General features: G+C 40.4%; 1 protein-coding gene across 1 annotated transcript in view; it reads left to right on the top strand.

Moving 5' to 3' along the window:
• The window catches only part of LOC136144152 (ATP-binding cassette sub-family C member 4-like), a 160,706-nt gene extending 142,110 nt beyond the window's left edge, over positions 1-18,596 (top strand). Inside the window, exons 31-32 of the mRNA XM_065901810.1 lie at positions 13,331-13,342; positions 18,401-18,596. Of these exons, the coding sequence (XP_065757882.1) occupies positions 13,331-13,342; positions 18,401-18,596 (208 nt within the window). The remainder of the gene's footprint in view (positions 1-13,330; positions 13,343-18,400) is intronic.
• The last annotated feature ends 1,747 nt before the right edge of the window (positions 18,597-20,343 follow it).

Genomic DNA, 20,343 nt, shown 5'->3' with positions numbered 1-20,343 from the left:
TTCTCCCAGCAATCTTCGTTACAGCTTGTGATTCCTCCAGCCCAGCGTTTCTCATGATGTAGTCTGCATAGAAGTTAAATAATCAGGGTAACAATATACAGCCTTGATGTACTTCTTTTCCTATTTGGAACCAGTCTGTTGTTCCATGTCCAGTTCTGACTCTTGCTTCCTAAGAATTAGGTCCAATTACTCTCAAGTTTCGTCTACCTCCTGGAAGATGTAATTGCCTTCAGGATACAGAAGTAGATTGAAATTACTTCGTAATTTTTAAAATATCACTTGAAGAAAGTATGTCCCAGTATCTAACAGTACTTCTTTATAAAAGGTTTATCTAAAATGTAGCTTCAGTTCCCCCTATTTCTGTTTCATCTCATTCTTCCTCCTTAGAATTGAAGAAATGAAAAGCTGTACCTTCCACTGTTCAAAGGGTAGGAAGTTGTCCAGGGTAACAGAGCTGGCTGAAGAGCTGGGAGAGTTAGAATTTAAATATTGGTTTAGGGCTGACAAAGTCTGTGTTTTGAACTTTTCATAAGTACTCATATCATATGCAAATATAGTGAAGCTACACTTGGAGTCCTTTTTTTTTTTTTTAATTCCAGAAATTCACAGAGCGTTTTTTTCTTTTTTAAATCAACTAGAGTATCTCCTTGTCAGAGCTTCTCTCCTAAGACCTGATATTTACTTGTGATTCCCTGTATAACATAGTTATAAAACAGCTAGGAATCTCCCAAATCCTTTTGTTCTTTTGACCTTTGGCATTTCCCATCAAAGGAAGGTGTCCCCAACCTACATATCAAAGTCTTCATTTAATAAATGTGTTATCATTACATCTTATCAGACATTGAGTGATGAGAAATAGATCACAGCATTTTAGATAGATCCAAATAACACAAGATAATAGGTTTCACCACCCTCATTTTACAGATGAGTAAACTAAGTCCCCTTAGAAAGAGGGTGGCCCTATATACAATGAGTGTTACTCTAGTTTGGAGTAGATACAGAATTAGAAATCTTCCAGTAAATGTTTCAAACTGAGTGTAACATACATACAAAAACAGACGTAGGTCATAGAATTAGAAAACTTGATTCCTGGTCTAGTAGTTGTGTACCTACTTTAACAATATTAACGGTAAGTTATATTTGTGTTGTTCTTTATAATTTATTTTACACAGTGCTCACTTATATAATTTTACTTAATCCTCACAATGGCCCTTTTTTATCTCATGTTATGGGTGAGGAGATTGGGTCCAGGACTCACCCAGGGTCTCAAAGCTGGTCCAGGGGGCCCAGAGAGGGAATTGTTGGGGGAGGCTGAGTATAGCCCTCGGTACTGCATTCTATGTCGAGTGTGAGAACACTGTTCCTTCTGTCACATGGTAGCCAAGGCGGAGCCAATCACCCAGATTCACAGTGTGCAGAAGATCACTCTTGAATTTCAGTCCTGCTACTAGTCAGGTCACCTCTATGGAAAGACATAAGGACATACTTATCCTGATTCTCATCCCAGTTGAAAGTCTTCTTGACACTATTTCTGCTTGTGCTCAGTCCTTTTAATGGAACAAGCTGTCAGTTGTCAATGTTTTAAATGTGCAGGCATCAGATAGTGCATCGTTCAGAGTTGTCACATTGGGATGTTTAGCCTAAGTCAACAAGCTTTTCACTATGACAGAACAGAATTAATTTATTTGTAAAGAAAACTCAACATCTGAGAAGTGCTTCCAAGTCACATTTCCTGCAATCAAGTGTTCTACTGCTGAGCTACACCCCCTAAGTCATGTTCTCTTGGCCATGTAGTTGTTTCATGGAAAATGTTGGTACAGGATAGCCGAATTGCCATCTGATTGACCCTTTCAGATGATCTGTGAAGTAGCAGAGAAAGTGCTTTTTAGATACATAAAGCTAAAGACTTTATTAGTTTACCAGGCCTACCATACAAAGTACCACAGAACAGGTAACTTAACAGAAATTTATTTCCTCACGACTCTAGAGGCTGGAAGTCTGAGGTTAAGGTGTTGGCAGGGTTGGTTTCCTCTGAGATCTCTCTCCTGAGCTTGTGGATGCTGTCTTCTCTCTGTGTATTCACATAGTCTTCCCTCTGTGTAAGCCTGTGTCCAGATCTCCTCTTCTTACAAGGACACTAGTGCATCAGATTAGGGCCCGCCTGTGGGACTTCATTTCAATTTAATCACCACTTTAAAGACCCTGTCTCTACTTTCTTGGAGATTGGTGGGTTTAGGACTTCAACATATAAAATTTGAAGGGACACAGTGCAGCCCATGACAAAGGATGAATGCCTGGCATTCATTTTCTCCTGTGTTGAAACAGAAAAATCTGATTGAGATTTTTTGAAGTTTCTTTGTTCCATGTATGTCACAGAAGTTTCATTTTATCTATTAATGTTATCACCAGATACAACCCAAACGCTATGAAGCCCTCATATCCTAGATCTTGGAGCCTGGACAGGTTTGAACAGGTGGAGGAGGCACTTGGCATCCACATGAACTTGTGTTTCCCAAGATCTCTGAGCCTCAGGTCCTCACCTGTGTGTAGGGAAGGGATTACAGCCCTGCCTGGCTTCTTCACTTCTACAGGATCAGATGAGAGAGCAGATAATCAAGTGCTTTGAGAATATAGAGCACTTTACAGTATAAAACTGGGATCATTTTTTAAAAGACTCTAGGTAATTCTTACCTCCCAATAATAAAAAAATATATACCCACAATTCTTATAAGTAGCTTTAGAGATTAAATAATTAAAATGTATATTTAATAATTAGTTTTTAAGCAGATAATACATCTTATACTATAAAATTCAAAAATTTACTTTTTAATATAGGCTTTAAAATTTTGTAAATAAGAAAAAGAAATCTTCCATTCCTGTCATCACACAGTTTCTGCCCCAGGGTGGAGCCCCAGCACCATTGTTGACTTACTGTTGACATGTTCTGTGCATCATTAAGGACTTGTGCATATGTGGCCTTTCTGTTTTTAAGCACAAATAACAGCTATCACTTGCTTTTTTCATTTAATATTATATCTCAGATTATATCAATATGTATAACTATATCATTTTTAATGGCTTCTTAGTATTCATGCTGTCTTCATTCCCTACTCCTCATTTTCTCTTCTAATTAACTGTTAGTTTTATATTTTTCCCCCAAAGGACTCTCACAATCATATGTTACTTGTATTCTTTTTAATAATTTATCACTTGTTGTTTTTTATCTGATAATTTCTTCCTTCCTTTGGTTAATTTTGTTGTTGCTTCTTACTTCTTGAATGCATTCATTTTCATTCTTTCTTGTTTATTAATATAAACATTTTAAGGCTGTAAACTTTTCTCTGAATAATGTTCTAGCTATATCCTATAGGTTCTGGTGTGTATGCTTTTATCATATTTAGATTTTTATTTATAGATTTCTAAAGTTTTGGTTTCCATTTCCTCTTTGGCCCAAGAATTATTTCAGAAGGAGGCCTTTGAAATTTTCTAGAGAGAGGATTTTTTTAATGATTATTTGTTTTCTACTTTACTCTTCATTTTATTCATTTCATTGCCTTGTGATAAAAAAAATTCTCTACTCTTTCCACCCAGAAACAGGATTTATTAATACTTTTCTGTGCTCTAGTATATAGGTAATTTTGTGAATAGTCTTTATGAATTCAAAAAGATGAACTGTTGTCTGTTTAAAGTATAGTGTTTACTTTTCATTTAGAGTGATTTTATTAATTACAGTATTTAGGTTATTTCTATCGTTTATTTTGGTACATTTGATGTGACTTGGACTTAGAGAAGTGAATTAATCTCAAATTATACCAAGTTTCACTTTGTAGTTCTTATCATTTTTGCTTGATAATTTTGATGCTGTGATTTTTCAGTCCACAGAGATTCATGACCTGTATTTGAATTATGAATTTTATTTTCTATTACTTTAAGGTATCAGTACCCTTTTTTGATTCATTTAACGTTCCTGGCCCTGAACCCAAGCTGATTCAAAACTAAAATTGAGTCTTCTGCTTTTACTTTGTTTTCATTTGCCTGGTATGTGTTTGACTATCTTTTAATATCAGATTGTACATGTATCTCCTGCAACAGTGTATAGTTTGGTTTATCTCTGAGATTTAATCTTAACCTTTATATATATGTTTTATCTTAGTTCTCCTGTTAAGCTTTCAATCTGAAGTGCTATTTTCTTTAAACCTTATAATTTGCAGTCTGTGTTTTTTTGGATTTTTGCTCACTCTTTTATGTGTACTACTTTAATTTCTTCTAGGAACACTCTGTTTCCTTATTATTGACTCTACAGTATAAACACTGACAACATATTTCCATTTTTCTCCATTCTACTACAAATCTTACTTGTTTAAATGGTTTTTATTCTACTGTTTAACTTCAAATCTTTAAAAATACTTCAGTCTGTATTATTTTACCTGCATGTTTTAAATGACATTTGTTCTTTCTGTTGTGCTTAGTCACTCAATCATGTATGACTCTTTGTGACTCGATGGACTGTAGCCCTCCAGACTCCTCTGTCCATGGGGATTCTCCAGGCAAGAACACCAGAGTGTGTTGCCATGCCCTCCTCCAAGGGATCTTCCCATCCCAGGGATCGAACCCATGTCTCCCACATTCAAGGCAGATTCTTTACCATATGAAGCCCCAAGGAAGCCCTGTTCCTTCTGTTAGTCAGTTGAAATTTGTCCTCTAGTATTTTTCAAACTTTAGGTTCTGATTCATTGGGCTGTGAAATCCAGATTCATTGGCCATCATAACCAGCATGTTTCAAGAAGCGAAATGGAAGAAGAGAGGAATTGAGAAAAATAGCAGTATATCTTTCCTTGTTATAGTAAATATTTCATTAAATTCCTTTCAGGATAGATAAATATAGACAGTAAATCTATACCCACTGTAAACTTAAGTGTATTTACTATTGTGGTTGGCAGTACAAATAAAAGTTTGACATCAAAGTTCTATATCATCTTAAAGGAGAGTCCACTGAGTTAGACTGCCCAACTTATTCCAAATATAGTTAACCCTTGAAGAGCACAATTTTAGACTGCATGCATCCACTTATAAGCAATTTTTTTTTCCAACAAATATATACTGCAGTTCTATGCAATTCAAAGTTGGTTGAATCTATGGATACAGAGGGTGCCTATAAAATTATACACAGATTTTTGACTGTTCAGAGTGTCAGAGCCCATAAACCCCACATTGATCAAGGGTCAACTGTATGAAGTATCCATCTGTTGCATCTCTAAATTGAAACAGCTTGGTGTTCTTTGCTTGAGGCTCAAAGGATTCTTTCTCTGTTTTGAAAGTCATTACTTTTTCCTAGGAAATCATATACTCTTGATCTTGACATTGAAATATTTTATTTCTAGAAGTTTAAATGAATTATATCTTTGAATTTGTTTTATTTGATTGGATTCTCATCTTTACAAATATTTATAGTGTGTGTGTTGCCTGTCCTTTGCCTATTTTATAGAGCTATTATAGCCTTAATACTTTTAAAGTTTATATTAATGTATAATTATTTGGCTTGTTTTCTCAGGCCTATCCCCCAGGTCTCACAGTGTTTTTTCCAGCTATGTCTAATCTTTCTGTTGCCTTTTTGAATGGTCATTTCTTTAATGTCTTCACTTGTCTCTTCCATCTCACTTTTGGCCTCTGTCAACTCATGTTTCATCATCATCTGTTGCTGTGTCGTGTTTTCCCGTACTTTCAGATATCTATTGTATACAGGTTGACTGTTCTGCTACATTTCCTTTGAATGAATTGCATTATGTTTTTTTCATAATTTTCCTCTGTCAGTGAGTATTTTTTCATCCATCATATCCTCAACTTATTCCTTTTCCTCATTTTTTGTTTGTGTATTTTACAAACTCTATACTACTGTGTTATTATTCCTACTACTCACCTTTAAATTTTTTCTAGATCATGTATTTATAGGATAGTTGTGGCTAGAGTATCATTTCAGGCTGAAGGGAATTCTCTCTGCTTAGCACAGAAGCTCTTCATGGCCTGGGGTGGTGATGGGGAGTGTGTGTGTGTGTATGTGTGTGTGTGTGTGTGTGTGTAGGAGAGTTAGAAACTGAGAAACTGAGAATATTCATTTAGCCTGTGCTCCTCCTTAGCCTCCAGAGATGAGCAATCAATGCTGCTTGCATTTCAGAATCTCCTCCTAGCATGCCACCAGTCTAGATGCTTCAGGGAAAAATAGTGATTCTATATGATTCCTCATTGACACCTTAGAATTCACCCCTTAGTTGGAGACCTGTGTTCTCCCCTGATTGCTGAGGTCTGTTCCTCTTAAGTGTCCTCTCTCTGTCTTGCCACAGCCAGTTGAATTTGGTTGCATATGGCAGTCCATCTAGATATTTTTGTCTTTTGGGATTTTCTATGACTTCTGATTTCATCAAAGATCGGGATTTTTTTTTTTTTTTAACTCTCCCAATATCCTTTCTATTTAGGGTGATTTCTGAAAGGATAAGGGAAGAGAAAAATTCATTATTCCATTAAATCGAGGGCACAAATCCTGTCTAAACTCTACAGCACTCTTTAACTTTGGTAATATACCTGCCAGTATGTACAGTGTTAGAACTGATTTAAAGATGAGAAGCTTGAGGGTTACTGGGATTATACTTGGGTCATGCAGTTCAGGGAGAGTGAATGCATAGTCTTGAGCCAGAATTTTACTTATATTGAACTATCCAGGCTGGCCTTTTATCCATGTAGGGGAGCTTTTATTGCTCTGTTGCTTTTAGTAAGATCTAATTCTGTCATGATGGCTTTATATACTACTGCTGTTTAAACAATAGATTATTTCAACCTACACTGGAGGAGCTATAATGAACATACCCAAGAGAAGAAGGAGAAGGGGTCTAGAAACCCAACCTCACTGCTTTTGTTTATTGTTGTTATTGTTGCTGTTGTTATTGTTTTTTCACTCTGCCTGTCCTGAATTTGAACATTTTTGGCATTGTGTCTTTTAATCTTCACAACTTTCTGAGCTGGCCTTGCTATCCCTCAGATGGAGTAACTGAGGCAGAAGAATCTAAGTAACTTCTCAAAGTCACAGGTTAGAAAGAGTTAATAATCTTTTAACCAACTTTCTGCCACAGTGATTCTGCTCGCCATGTTCACTGGGTTAAATGTGTCTCAACTACGACTCTGGGCTTCTTTAAGGATAAAATCAGAAAAGTCACATAGGAACTCCCAGATAATTTGCTTTCTTCATTTAAGCCATGTGATGCTGCTACTTTCCTGGACTGAGGGGCCATGTCTTTCTGCAGCATCATAATCACACCAACACTTAGCTCAGCATGTTTTCAACCTGCAGTTTGTAGTATCACTTAGTTCCTATGAAATAGGTCATTATATCACTTCACAGATGAGGCAGTTGGTGTGGAGAGAGAGTAAGAGATTCTCCCAGGGTCAGCAGTATCCCGGGGGGGAGAGGTGAGCCTCAGCCTCTCTATCCCAGGCTCAGCCCATCTGCGAGGACTCTGCTAGCAAGCATTCAGTCATCTCAACTCCCTTCATAACCCGCCCTGTAAAAAGATGCCTTCTCTCACTTGTGTTGTCAGCCAGAGTGTGGTCTACACCAGGGTAACAGGTGAGAGACAGAGAGGTCAGATAAGGGATTTTATACACAGGAAACTTGTTTTTAGTATTCAGTTTCAAGTAAATCATGAAATGAAGACCATTTTGGTTCATAGTTGCCAATAATAACATTTTCTTTTTAAAAATTACGTTGAGAAGGCTTTGGGGAAAGGTGATTTGAGGAGGACTGTCAAGCATAGAAGTAGAATGTATTTCCTTTTGTTCTTTGTTGTTTTTATTTTCATCAAGAGTACAGTAAGAGCCCTACATACTGACTTTCAAGTTACAAGCTCTGAAAGATGCAAACATGCATTCACACCGAAGAGATTCATGACACCGGAAATGGCAAGAGTATTTTCTTTATTTAAGGAGGCATTGTTAGTTTTCGAGGCACAGGACTCGAATGTAGAACAGTACACAAAAGTTGCAGCAGCTTTTGAGAATGCAAGCCAGTGCTACCATGTCATCTATGAGAAGAAAAAAAGAGATACTGTCCAGACAACACTGGATCATAAGATGGTAGATGAAACTGAATCAAGCAAGGAGTCAGAATCTGTGTCATCAATGTCAGTGAGTGAAATTGTAGCTTGTGTTCCATCTCCTATAGCTGATGATCCTTCAGCTCCACCATCTCCCCCCTCCCGTCAGTAACTCTTCTTGCTTGTTCACTCAGTGCCAGCCCTGTATGCCACCTCTTGTACTATATACTTCTGTATTTTTTGAGGTATTGTGGTGTAAGATTAAACATTTTAAAAAAATTTTTGTTTTTTGTGTATTATTTGTGTGAAAATGTATTATAAATGTATTATATTACAGTACTATGTAGCCAATTGTGTTAGTTGGATACCTAGGCTATCTTTGTTGGACTTATTTACAAATGCATTCTCAGAATGGAGCTCAATCTATACAGGGGACTTAATTTTTCTTTCTTTTTTTTTTTTTTTTTTTTAGATTCTGCATACAAGCAATATCATATATTTTTCTTTCTCTCTCTGGCTTATTTCACTTAGTGATAATCTCTAGATCCATCCATATTGCTTCAAATGGCATCACTTCATTCTTTTTATCGACTGAATAATACTCCATTGTATATATGTACCACATCTTCTTTATCAATTTATCTGTCAATGAACATTTAGGTTCTTCCATGTCTTGGCTATTGTAGATTTTGTTGCTATGAACATTAGGGTGCAAGTATCTTTTCATATTAAGATTTTCTCTGGATATATGCCTAGGAGTGAAATTGCTGGATCATATAGTAGCTGTATTTTTAGTTTTTTAAGGAATGTCCATACTGTTTTCTATAGTGGTTACACCAATTTACATTCCCACTACCAATGTAGGAGGGTTCTGTTCTCGCCACATCCTCTCCAGCATTTATTATTTGTAGGCTTTTTGATGATGGTCATTCTTGCCAACGTGAGGTGCTACTTCATTATAGTTTGGTTTGCATTTGAGCATTTTTTCATGTGCCTTTTGGCTATTTGTATGTCTTCTTCAGAGAAATGTCTATTTAGCTATTTTGTCCATTTTTTTTTTTTTTTGATTGGGTTTGGTTTTTTGATATTGACCTGTAGGAGCTGTTTATATATTTTGGAGATTAATTCCTTGTTAGTTGCATCATTTGCGAATATTTTCTCCCATTCTGTCAGTTTTTCATTTTATTTATAGTTTCCTTTGCTATCCAAAAGCTTTTAAGTTTAATTGGGCCTCATTTGCTTATTTATGTTGTTAATTCTATTACCTACATGTGTAGATTACTTAATCTACAGATTCAATGCAATCCTTATCAAATTACCAATGGCATTTTTCACAGAAAAGGAACAAAATTTAAAAAAAATTTGATGGAAACACAAAACACCTCAAATAGCCAAAGAAATATTGAGAAAGAAAAATGGAGCTGGAAGAATCAGGCTCCCTGACCTCAGACTATATTACAAAGCTACAGTAACCAAAGCAATATGGTACTGACAGGAAAACAGAAATATAGACTCTCATTAGCTTTCCTCATAATCTGGCCTGACCCCACCCCTAGGAGTTTACCCCTAGGGTAAAGCTGTCAGAATCTGGCAAGGGTGTCCTCCTGCCAGTCGTCTGCCCTGCAGAAGGAGGTATCCAAGTTAAGGTGAAATAAGGATAAAAGGGGCCACAGGCACCTGGAGGGGCCATATGTACCCACGAGGGAATCAGGCTTAAGTTTCTGTGCAAATCTGTGGGCAGGTGACATGGGATTTGGTCCTGCCAGGGACATGGGAGGAGTTGGGACAGATTGTATGATCCCACCGACCTGGGCTCAGAGGCTGCATCTGTCACTTATGAGATATGTGACCTTGAGAAGATTCCTTAAACTCTGTAGGTTTGTTTCCTTTTCTGTAAGATAGAGCTCCTAACACCCTATAGGCTTGTGTTACAACTAAACATGATAATTAAGTAAAAACACATCCTGTCTCACAAAGTAGAATAAGGGGCAGGGTGGCTGCTGTTTGTTATGAAGCTTATCACCTCACACCTCTGCATTTCCTGATGCTTGATATCATAGGCACTAGTCACTGGTTGATAAGACCAGTTTCTTCAAAACCCTGGCACAGGAAGGCGCCAGTCATTGCTGTGTGCAAGACCCATATTTGGCCGGTGGCCTAGAGTTCCCTGAGCTTCCTTGCACAGTAGCGACTCCTAAACAGATTCCAAGCTGTTCATCATGTACAGCTCCCGGGATTCCCTTCCCAGCAAGCCACACCTTAGGATTCACCATCAGATGTGTGATGAACTAAGGCTGAGCTTATATGGAGCCTCCAGAGATAATGGTGCCTTACTGAAAACTACCATGAGGAGACAGCAGATTCCAGGTGTCAAGGTATGGAGAGTGGAAAAGCCATAGAATGAAGGGCCAGCAAAACCACACAGGGGGCAAGAGTGGGGGACTCTTGCCTCACCCTCCTCATCTACACCTTCCACCCACACACCTTCCACCCACACACCTTCCACCCACAGAAACGCACACTCTGCTCCAGCAGAATCACCTGATCTGTTTACTCTGTCTTCTCGTCCAGGTATACTCCTTCATATCTTCAATATAGCAAAGGTCAGTGGTTTGTAAACTTGGATGCAAATTCAATTACCAGGTAGGTTTAGTTACTCAGCTACATCTGACTGTTTGTGACACCATGGACTGTAGCCCTCCAGGATCCTTCCTCTGTCCATGGAATTCTCCAGGGAAGAATACTGGAGTGGGTAGCCATTCTCTTGTCCAGGGTATCTTCTGACCCAGGGATCAAACTTGGGTCTCCTGCATTGCACGCAGATTCTTTACCATCTGAGCCACCAGGGAAGCCCCAATCACCAGGGAGGCTCTGTAAAATCCTAGTGTTGAAGCCTCATTGCAGTTAGAATCCCAGGAGAAGGGAGGCAGGAATCAACACTTTTTCAAACCCTGCAGGTGATTCCACCCTGCAGTCAAGATTGAACCACTGTTGGAAGCCAAAGATGTCATTGCTTCCCAAATGGCAGCTGCTTTCATTGCAAAAGGCCTCCTCCAAGAAGACTTCCTAACTAATGCGAAATGGAATATCTCCTGCCATATCAATAAACAAGGATGTAGTAGCCATTGGTGATTTTTGGGCTTCCAAATGTGAATTTCTGAACCCAGAGGGCCCCCAAGAGGGAGAAGAATGCTGGTTATCAGGCAGCCATCAGCCACCCACATGGTAAGGTGCTGAGGCACTCCGGTGGAGGGGAGGGGGATGTGCTGGGCTCCACATGCAGGTTCAGGGTCTTCAGGAGAACCATCTCTATCTGTGCAGACACCTTTGCGATTGCTCTCGGGCTGTTCAGGCTCCTTTTCTGCCCTTCCTCCCCTGCACATGGGGAGGGTGGCTGGTTTCCAGCTCTTTCCTGTCCTGCCTCTCCTCCCACTTGGGTCCTCACCACACTGCCCATGGTGTGGACACAGACCTGCACACATACACACAGAAAGCTCCCCAATAACTGTCGAATGAATATATGAGCAACTGTGGTGAGAACCTCTATGGTGTAGTTAACATACATGAAGGTCTCAGGAGTGTCCTGAGGAGAAACTCAATCAGTGACCAAGAAGCCCTGGTTCTAAGCACCATGGTCAGTGCAATCAGGCTCCACTGTGTGGTCCTGGTGCCAGGCTTCTCATCCAGATTCTGAAGATTGAAACATTTTATCAGAAACTAACAATCCTGCCCCCCTCCCAAAACCACTTTCATAGATACAGAGATCAGATTGGTAGTTCCCAGAACAAAATTGAGGAAGGTGGTCAAAAGGTACAAACTACCTGACAATGAGAAAAATAAATCCTGGGGATGTGATGTACAGCACAGCAAGTGTAGTTAACAATACCATATTGTATATTTCAAAGTTCTTAAGAGGGTAGTTTTTTTTTGGGGGGGGGGGTGGAGTGGGGTGGGGTGGGAGGCAGGGCTGCTTGGCATTTGGGATCTTATTTCCCTGACCAGGAATCGAACCCATGCACCCTGCAGTAGATTCGTGGAGTCCTAACCACTGGACTGCCAGGGAATTTGTCTTAGAGAGTAGATCTTAAATGTTCTTATCACACACACAAATTTGTAAGTGTCTAATCATGAATACCAACCAGATTTATTGCGGTCATTTTGCAATATATAAAAAAATCAAGTCATTGTGTTGTACACCTGAAACTAATGTTATAGGTCAATTATAACCTCAATTCAGATCACCAGCCCAGGTTGGATGCATGAGACAAGTGCTCGGGGCTGGTGCACTGGGAAGACCCAGAGGGATCTGGTGGAGAGGGAGATGGGAGGGGGGATCCGGATGGGGAATACATGTAAATCCATGACTGATTCATATCAATGTATGGCAAAAACCACTACAATGTTGTAAAGTAATTAGCCTTCAACTAATAAAAATAAATGGAAAAAAAAAAAAATTGCCAAGGGATTAGATCCTTATTGCCTTAGAGTTTTAATTTTACCTTTAGTGATGTGTGCCCCTCTCTTTTAGTCAAAAGGGATTGATTATGTGGGATTTTTTTGTTGTTGTTAGTCTTTTATGTCTCTAGGTTATTGGATGGTTTTTTTTTTTTTTTGTGGTTAACATTTGGTGTTTTAAAAAAAACAGAACATAATTTTATGATCTTAAGGGGGGCTGTGTGTTATTACTGCTTTTCTCCCAGGCTTAGTACCATGCCTGCCCTTAAGTAGGTGCTGAGCAAAGGTTGGATTTTAACTACTCACTGAAAAACTCTGACTGCACGTGTAAGAAGCTGGGGAAGGACTCCTTTAGGATGGAAGGCTGTGTCCACAGGAGGAAGTGGGAGTGACCATGAGCATATCCAGGGGGCATGGGACAGATCTGCACTGCCTGAGTCCTGCTGCCTCTCCTGCTTCATCTCTAGACTTTCTCTATCTCTCCCTTTCAGTTCCTCAAATCCACCAACCTCTCCTTTGTTCTAGACCTTTGGACCCATCTTTCCACTGCCTGGAACCTCCCCTCTGTCTTTTATTGACTGACTCTTATTCTCTTATCATGTCACAAGTGAAACATTGCTTTTCCCAGCAGGACACCTCTGCCTCCCTGAGATGAGACCCCATTCCCTGTCTCCCTCTCCTGATTCTCCTGCTTCACCTCCTTTCTCACCTCCTTCCTTCTTCAGCCTGGAAGAGCAGCAGCTGTGTCTCCTCCAGGGACCCCAGCACCTGTCTGGGAGCCTGGGCACAGGAAGGCTCAGTACATGGTGGGTGACTTTGAAAACACCCAGGCTGTAGGTGAACAACTTTCCGAGTCCCAGATGTGACTACTTGCTTCTCTTTTCCCCTTGAACTAAGGACTTAGTGGCTGATAAACTTAAGGTGTGTGGGGGAAGGGTCTCAGAGTGAGGACATGTGTATGATTTAAGTAGAAGTCAGTTGGAGAGAGAAGGAAGGAAAGAACTTGCTAGTTCAGGAAGAGCACAGCCAGTTGCTGTGATTTGTACAAAACCTGTCTTGTGTGTGTGAAGGATGAATATGCTGAGGAGATGTTCCCTAAGGGCTCACTCTGGCTGGTTCACTGATATTTTGAGGCTCTGAGGTCAAGGCTGTAAATGGAAACTGAACTTGAGGGAAATACAAGTTGTGTGTCTCTGTATAAATAGTTTCTACTCTCCAACCCAAAGAAGCCATTTTAATAGGGACATCACACATTTTATAGTGTCTAGATCTCTCATCCCCTCCCAGGATAGGAAGGACATGGATATCACTTAGTCCTGTCCTTCAACCTCTGAGAATTCTTCCCTCACCTCCCCAGAAGAGCAGGCTTGAGGCCAAGAGAAGGCTTGTCATATCTCCATCACCAGCCCCCTGATAGTGTCTGTGAGCCCGTGAATGAGAGGTGGGGAGGAGGTGAGATGAATACTCATGAATACTCCTCCAGCCCCACAACTAGTCCTCCACCTGCCCTACCCCCATCACCTCTACCCTTCTGTTCCCTCTGCCCTTGGACTTCCCCTCACATGCATTCAGGGCTGTCTAGAGTTCTGAAGGATTTGATTTAGGTCATACTTGAATGGTCTAGCAGTTTTCCCTACTTTCTTCAATTTAAATAGGAATTTGGCAATAAGGAGTTCATGATCTGAGCCACAGTCAGCTCCCAGTCTTGTTTTTGCTGGCTGTATAGAGCTTCTGCATCTTTGACTGCAAAGAATATAATCGATCTGATTTTGGTGTTGACCATCTGGTGATGTCCATATGTAGAGTCTTCTCTTCTATTGTTGGAAGAGGGTGTTTGCTATGACCAATGTGTTTTCTTGGCAAAACTCTATGTGCGTTTGCCCTGCTTCATTCCTCACCCCAAGGCCAAATTTGCCTGTTAATCCAGGTGTTTCTTGACTTCCTACTTTTGCATTTCAGTACTCTATAATGAAAAGGACATCTTTTTTGAGTATTAATTCTAGAAGGTCGTAGAACCATTCAACTTCAGCTAATTCAGCATAACTGGTCAGTGCATAGACTTGGATTACTGTGATACTGAATAGTTTCCCTTGGAAACGAACAGAGATCATTCTGTCATTTTTGAGATTGCATCCAAGTACTGCATTTTGGGCTCTTTTCTTGACTATGATGGCTACTCCATTTCTTCTAAGGGATTCTTGCCCACAATGGTAGCTATAGTGGTCATCTGAGTTAAATTCACCCATTCCAGTCCATTTCAGTTCGCTGATTCCTAAAATGTCGATATTTACTCTTGCCGTCTCCTGTTTGACCACTTCCAATTTGCCTTGATTCATGGACCTAACATTCCAGGTTCCTATGCAATATTGCTCTTTACAGCATCGGACCTTGCTTCCATCACCAGTCAAATCCACAACTGCGTGTTGTTTTTGCTTTAGCTCTGTCTCTTCATTCTTTCTGGAATTATTTCTCCACTGATCTCTAATAGAATATTGGGCACCTACTAACATGAGGTAGCTGTAATAACGATTACACAGTGGAAGTGAGAGATAGATTTAAAGGACTAGATCTGATTGACAGCGTGCCTGAAGAACTATGGGCAAAGGTTCATAGCATTGTACAGGAGACAGGGAGCAAAACCATCCCCAAGAAAAAGAAATGAAAAAAAGCAAAATGGCTGTCTGAGGAGGCATTACAAATAGCTGTGAAATGAAGAGAAACAAAAAGCAAAGGAGAAAAGGAAAGATATACCCATTTGAATGAAGAGTTCCAAAGAATAGCAAGGAGAGATAAGGAAGCCTTCCTCAGTGAACAGTGCAAAGAAACAGAGTAAAACAATAGAATGGGAAAGACTAGAGATTTCTTCAAGAAAATTAGAGATAATAAGGGAACATTTCATGCAAAGATGGGCACAATAAAGGACAGAAATGGTATGGACCTAACAGAATCAGAAGATATTAAGAAGAGGTGGCAAGAATATACAGAAGAACTGTATGAAAAAGACCTTCACAACCCAGATAATTAGGATGGTGTGATCACTCACCTAGAGCCAGGCATTCTGAAATGTGAAGTCAAGTGGGCCTTAGGAAGCATCATGATGAACAAAGCTAGTGGAAGTGATGGGATTCCAGTTGAGTTATTTTAAGTCCTAAAAGATGATGCTGTGAAAGTGCTGCATTCAATATGCCAGCAAATTTGGAAAACTCAGCAGTGGCTACAGGACTTGAAAAGTTCAGTTTTCATTCCAATACCAAAGAAAGGCAATGCCATAGGATGCTCAAACTACCGCACAATTGCATTCATCTCATATGCTGGTAAAGTAATGCTCAAACTTCTCCAAGTCAGGCTTCAACAATATGTGAACCATGAACTTCCAGATGTTCAAGCTGGTTTTAGAAAAGGCAGAGGAACCAGAGATCAAATTGCCAAAATCTGCTGGATCATCGAAGAAGCAAGAGAGTTCCAGAAAGATATCTATTTCTTCTTTATTGACTGTGTGGATCACAATAAACTGTGGAAAATGATGGGAATACCAAACCACCTGACCTGCCTCTTGAGAAATCTGTATGCAGGTCAGGAAGAAATAGTTAGAACTGGACATGGAACAACAGACTGGTTTCAAATAGGAAAAGGAGTATGTCAAGGCTGGATATTGTCACTCTGCTTATTTAACTTATATGCAGAATGCATCATGAGAAATGGCTGGATGAAGCACAAGCTGGAATCAAGATTGCAGGGACAAATAGCATTAACCTCAGATACACAGATCACACCACCCTTATGGCAGAAAGTGAAGAAGAACTAAAGAGCCTCTTAATAAAAGTGAAAGAGACTGAAAAACCTCAACATTCTTAAAACTAAGAGCATGGCATCTAGTCCCATCACTTCATGGCAAATAGAGAAACATGGAAACAGTGGCTGACTTTATTTTCAGAGGCTCCAAAATCACTGCAGATGGTGACTGCAGCCATGAAATTAAAAGATGCTTGCTCCTTGGAAGAAAAGCTATGACCAACCTAGGCAGCATGTTAAGAGCAGAGACATTACTTTGCCAACAAAGGTCCGTCTAGTCAAGGCTATGTTTTCCCAGTAGTCAGGTATGGATGTGAGAATGGGACTATAAACAAAGCTGAGCACTGAAGAATTGATCCTTTTGAACTGTGGTGTTAGAGAAGACTCTTAAGAGTCCCTTGGACTGCAAGGAGATCCAACCAGTCCATCCTAAAAGAAATCAGTCCTGAATATTCACTAGAAGGACTGATGCTGAAGCTGAAACTCCAATACTTTGGCCACCTGATGTGAAGAGCTGACTCATTGGATAAGACCCTGATGCTGGGAAAGATTGAAGGCGGGAGGAGAAGGGGACGACAGATGATGAGATGGTTGGATGGCATCACAGACTCAACGGGCATGAGTTTGAGTAAACTCAGGAGTTGGTGATGAACAGGGAGGCCTGGCGTGCTGCAGTCCATGGCATCGCAAAGAGTTGGACATGACTGAGTGACTGAATGGAACTGAACTGAGAGTTCTCAAAGTTGAATCTTTAAACTAAAGTCTCTGTTGATTAAAGGTTATTCCTTGATATTTTAGTAGACTTTACTCAGAAGGACAAGGTGGGGGTGGGGTGGTGGGATGAAAAAGGCAAGAGGATCTGAGGTATTGATTGTGTTCTTCTCTCAGCTTTTAAAGTAGGGAGTGGGGCATATAACATGCAGCAAAGGCAAGCATCACAGCATTTTCACTAGAACCAGATCCCCTACAACTGAAACATGAAGGAGAAGTCTTTGGGAAAGGAAAACCAGGGCCATCTTTGTCAGCCTGTGACCTCCATGTGGCAGACCCCCCTACCAGGTATGCTCCTACCTTTCCTCAAAAATCACTTTAAATTTCTGATTCCAGGTGTTGGGTGGAAAATTATCTCATTAGGTTGTTGCATAACAATGACAGAAGAAAAGGAGTGCTATCAAGATAAGACTCAAGCTCTTTATCCAGTGTTTCAAAGGGAAAGTGAAAGTGAAACCACTCAGTCATTTCTGACTCTTTTGGACCCCATGATCTGTACAATCTGTGCAATTCTCCAGGCCAGAATACTGGAGTGAGTAGCCTTTCCCTTCTCCAGGAGATCTTCCCACTCAAACCCAGGTCTCCCACATTGCAGGCAGATTCTTTACCAGCTGATCTCCAAAGAAGAAATAAATTATCCCAGAAACTGCCATCAAGTAAAATTCCAAAATGCAGTATTAAACCAATGATGTGTAATGATTTAGAAAAGAAGTGATCATCATTGGAACAACCTCTTGGGTTCAATAAATTGAGGAATGTAATGCCAAATACATATGCCTATAAAGACTGATGGCTCTGAAGAAAACTGTAGTGAAATCCTAATATTAAGTTTTTAGCAAGCATCTGTCAGTTTCTTAAGATGTTCTTGAGATATAGTACTGAGTGTGAATATATATATATATATATACATACATATATATATATATGTATGCACATATATATATATGTATGCACACACACACACACACACACACACATATATATATATATATATGCACATACACATGTATTTTAAGTCTTTAACCTGCTAGAATAGGAAGGTCTATAAGCCTCACCTGGCTTCTATCAGGAGGGGAGGCTCAAGTTTCCAAGAGTAGATATTTTTGGAGAGAACCATGCAAACTACACTTGTATGAAGAAATAATTGTCTTAGCTAGTCCAGTGCATCTCCCTTATCTAGGTCTCTAGGAGAATCACATACCATTACAGGGCAGAAGAGGGTTTGATTTCTGCCTATTCTATTACCAACTCTAGTCAGACCCCAATCAGAGTCCTTTGCCAGGTGTGGCTTGTTCCAATAGGACTTGCTCCATGGAGCTGGTGCTTGTGGCTCATGTGAGTGGAGAGGGGGTGGGGTTCCTGCTGGGCAGGTTCAGCTGTGTAGCTGCGGTGCCAGATAGCAGTGCCAGGTGCATCGCCTCTGCTCATAGCCCCCTGGCCATCATCTTGAAACACAGTGCCCTGAGCAACAGCTCTGCACACAGCGCTTGGAACTGAGGTGTCGGAGGAGCTATTTCACACCAGGGGTTCTGGTCTGAAGGGCAGGGTACCAGGACCCCGCATAAGCTGCACTGTGAACAAATGAAACTCTTCTCAGCACAAAGGAAAGGAAAAAAGTTTAGATTTTATGACCCAGATTCTACTTTTTTGTTGTTTAGTTGCTTAGTTGTGTCCAACTCTTTTGAGACCCCTCCCCACCATGGGCTGTAGCCCACCACGGTCCTCCATCCATTGGATTCCCCAGGCAAGAATACTGGAGTGGGTTGTCATTTCCTCCTCCAGGGGATCTTCCTGACCCAGGGATCTAACCCAGGTCTCCTGGTGTTGGCAGGTAGATTCTTTACTGCTGAACCACCTAGGAAGCTCCAAAGTCCAGGGAATTGTTGATGGGCTTTGCTAGTGACTGCTTCATCACTGCCTGGTCTCCTGGAATGTTAAGGGCACAACCTTACCTTTAATGACTGCTTTCTTTGTTACCTGTGGAGATAATCCTGATGAAGAAAAAGAGACCAGATTGTTTCCTAAGTCCAAAGGGGAGGCATTCATATAATCATTTTTGTTTGTTTGTTTTTACCCATAAGTTAATTGTCTATTGGCAGGGGTTTGATGTTGCTCCTGAAATGAGTGGAAGCCGCTGGTGCCCTTCATTTGAGGACGACAACTAAGTATTGCTTAAATATTAAAGGGAAGGACCTAGGCATCCAAGTGGACAGGGAACCAGGTCTGGGTTCCTAGATGACAGGCTAAGATGGCCTTGTCACTATGGAAACAGTGGGTCTATGTTTGTGAGACAGGAAGGAGGGGGGCACAGATACTTAGAAAAACAGGACCCCACAAAAACTGGCTCAAATCAGCTACAAACAAGATGGTGTTGAGCATGGTCTGGTCACTGACTTCTAACTCATTACACCTTCATTATTACACTAAAACTCACTCCCCTCATGCCACAACAAGTGCCATTATATTTCCAAGACTTACCATAAAGTGTCAAGAAGTATGTGGCGGTTCAGTTCCTGAAAATCCATTTCTTCCCTAGAATAGCAAGAATATTCCTCCTACTCACTATCTTATGAAATTACCCGGCCTATAAAAACTCACAACCCCATACTTTGGGGGCACTCTTTCCTTCTGAGAAGATCCACGTTCTGTCTGTGGAGTATGTATCTCTCTGAATTTAAGTCTATTTTCACTCTACTTCTACAGTTTGCTCCTTGATTCATTCCTGCAGAAGCCAAGGACCCTCACTGGGCAGCTGGTCCCAGGGGCTCCCAGGACATATTTCCTTCTCCTGCACCACTTGTAACATGGAGGATGAAGGATAGGGATTATAGACCTAATCTGATTATAAAAGTAGCTGATTTATATTTAAGAAGAGTTCTTATTTATTGTCATATTATTTCTTAAACTTTAGCAAAATCTGGTTTCTGCTTTCCCATCAGATTTTTTTTTAATTTGTTTTGTTTTTAAAATCAGCTCTGCTATGAGATTTTAAAGTAAGTAACTAAGTCCTTACCTGCTCCCCAGCTGGACGGCACACGCTTCATCTCCCTCTATGGCATTCTGTCATCCTGGCTCCAGACTCCATAAGCCTGCTGCCTCTGGCTTTCTGAATTTTCCAGACCCCAAGTGGGAAGTCAGCATTTTCTACTTCACTCGTAACACAGGATGGTGGCATGGGAGTCCCCTCTACAAAGCTGCTAACTCTGCTGGCTTCTAGCAGGAGGTAAGGTACGAGCCATTCGTG

The sequence above is a fragment of the Muntiacus reevesi genome, chromosome 11, assembly GCF_963930625.1.
Source record: "Muntiacus reevesi chromosome 11, mMunRee1.1, whole genome shotgun sequence".
Taxonomy (NCBI): domain Eukaryota; kingdom Metazoa; phylum Chordata; class Mammalia; order Artiodactyla; family Cervidae; genus Muntiacus; species Muntiacus reevesi.
Note: the sequence above shows the minus strand (reverse complement) of the source record. Positions and strands in the feature narration are given on the sequence as shown.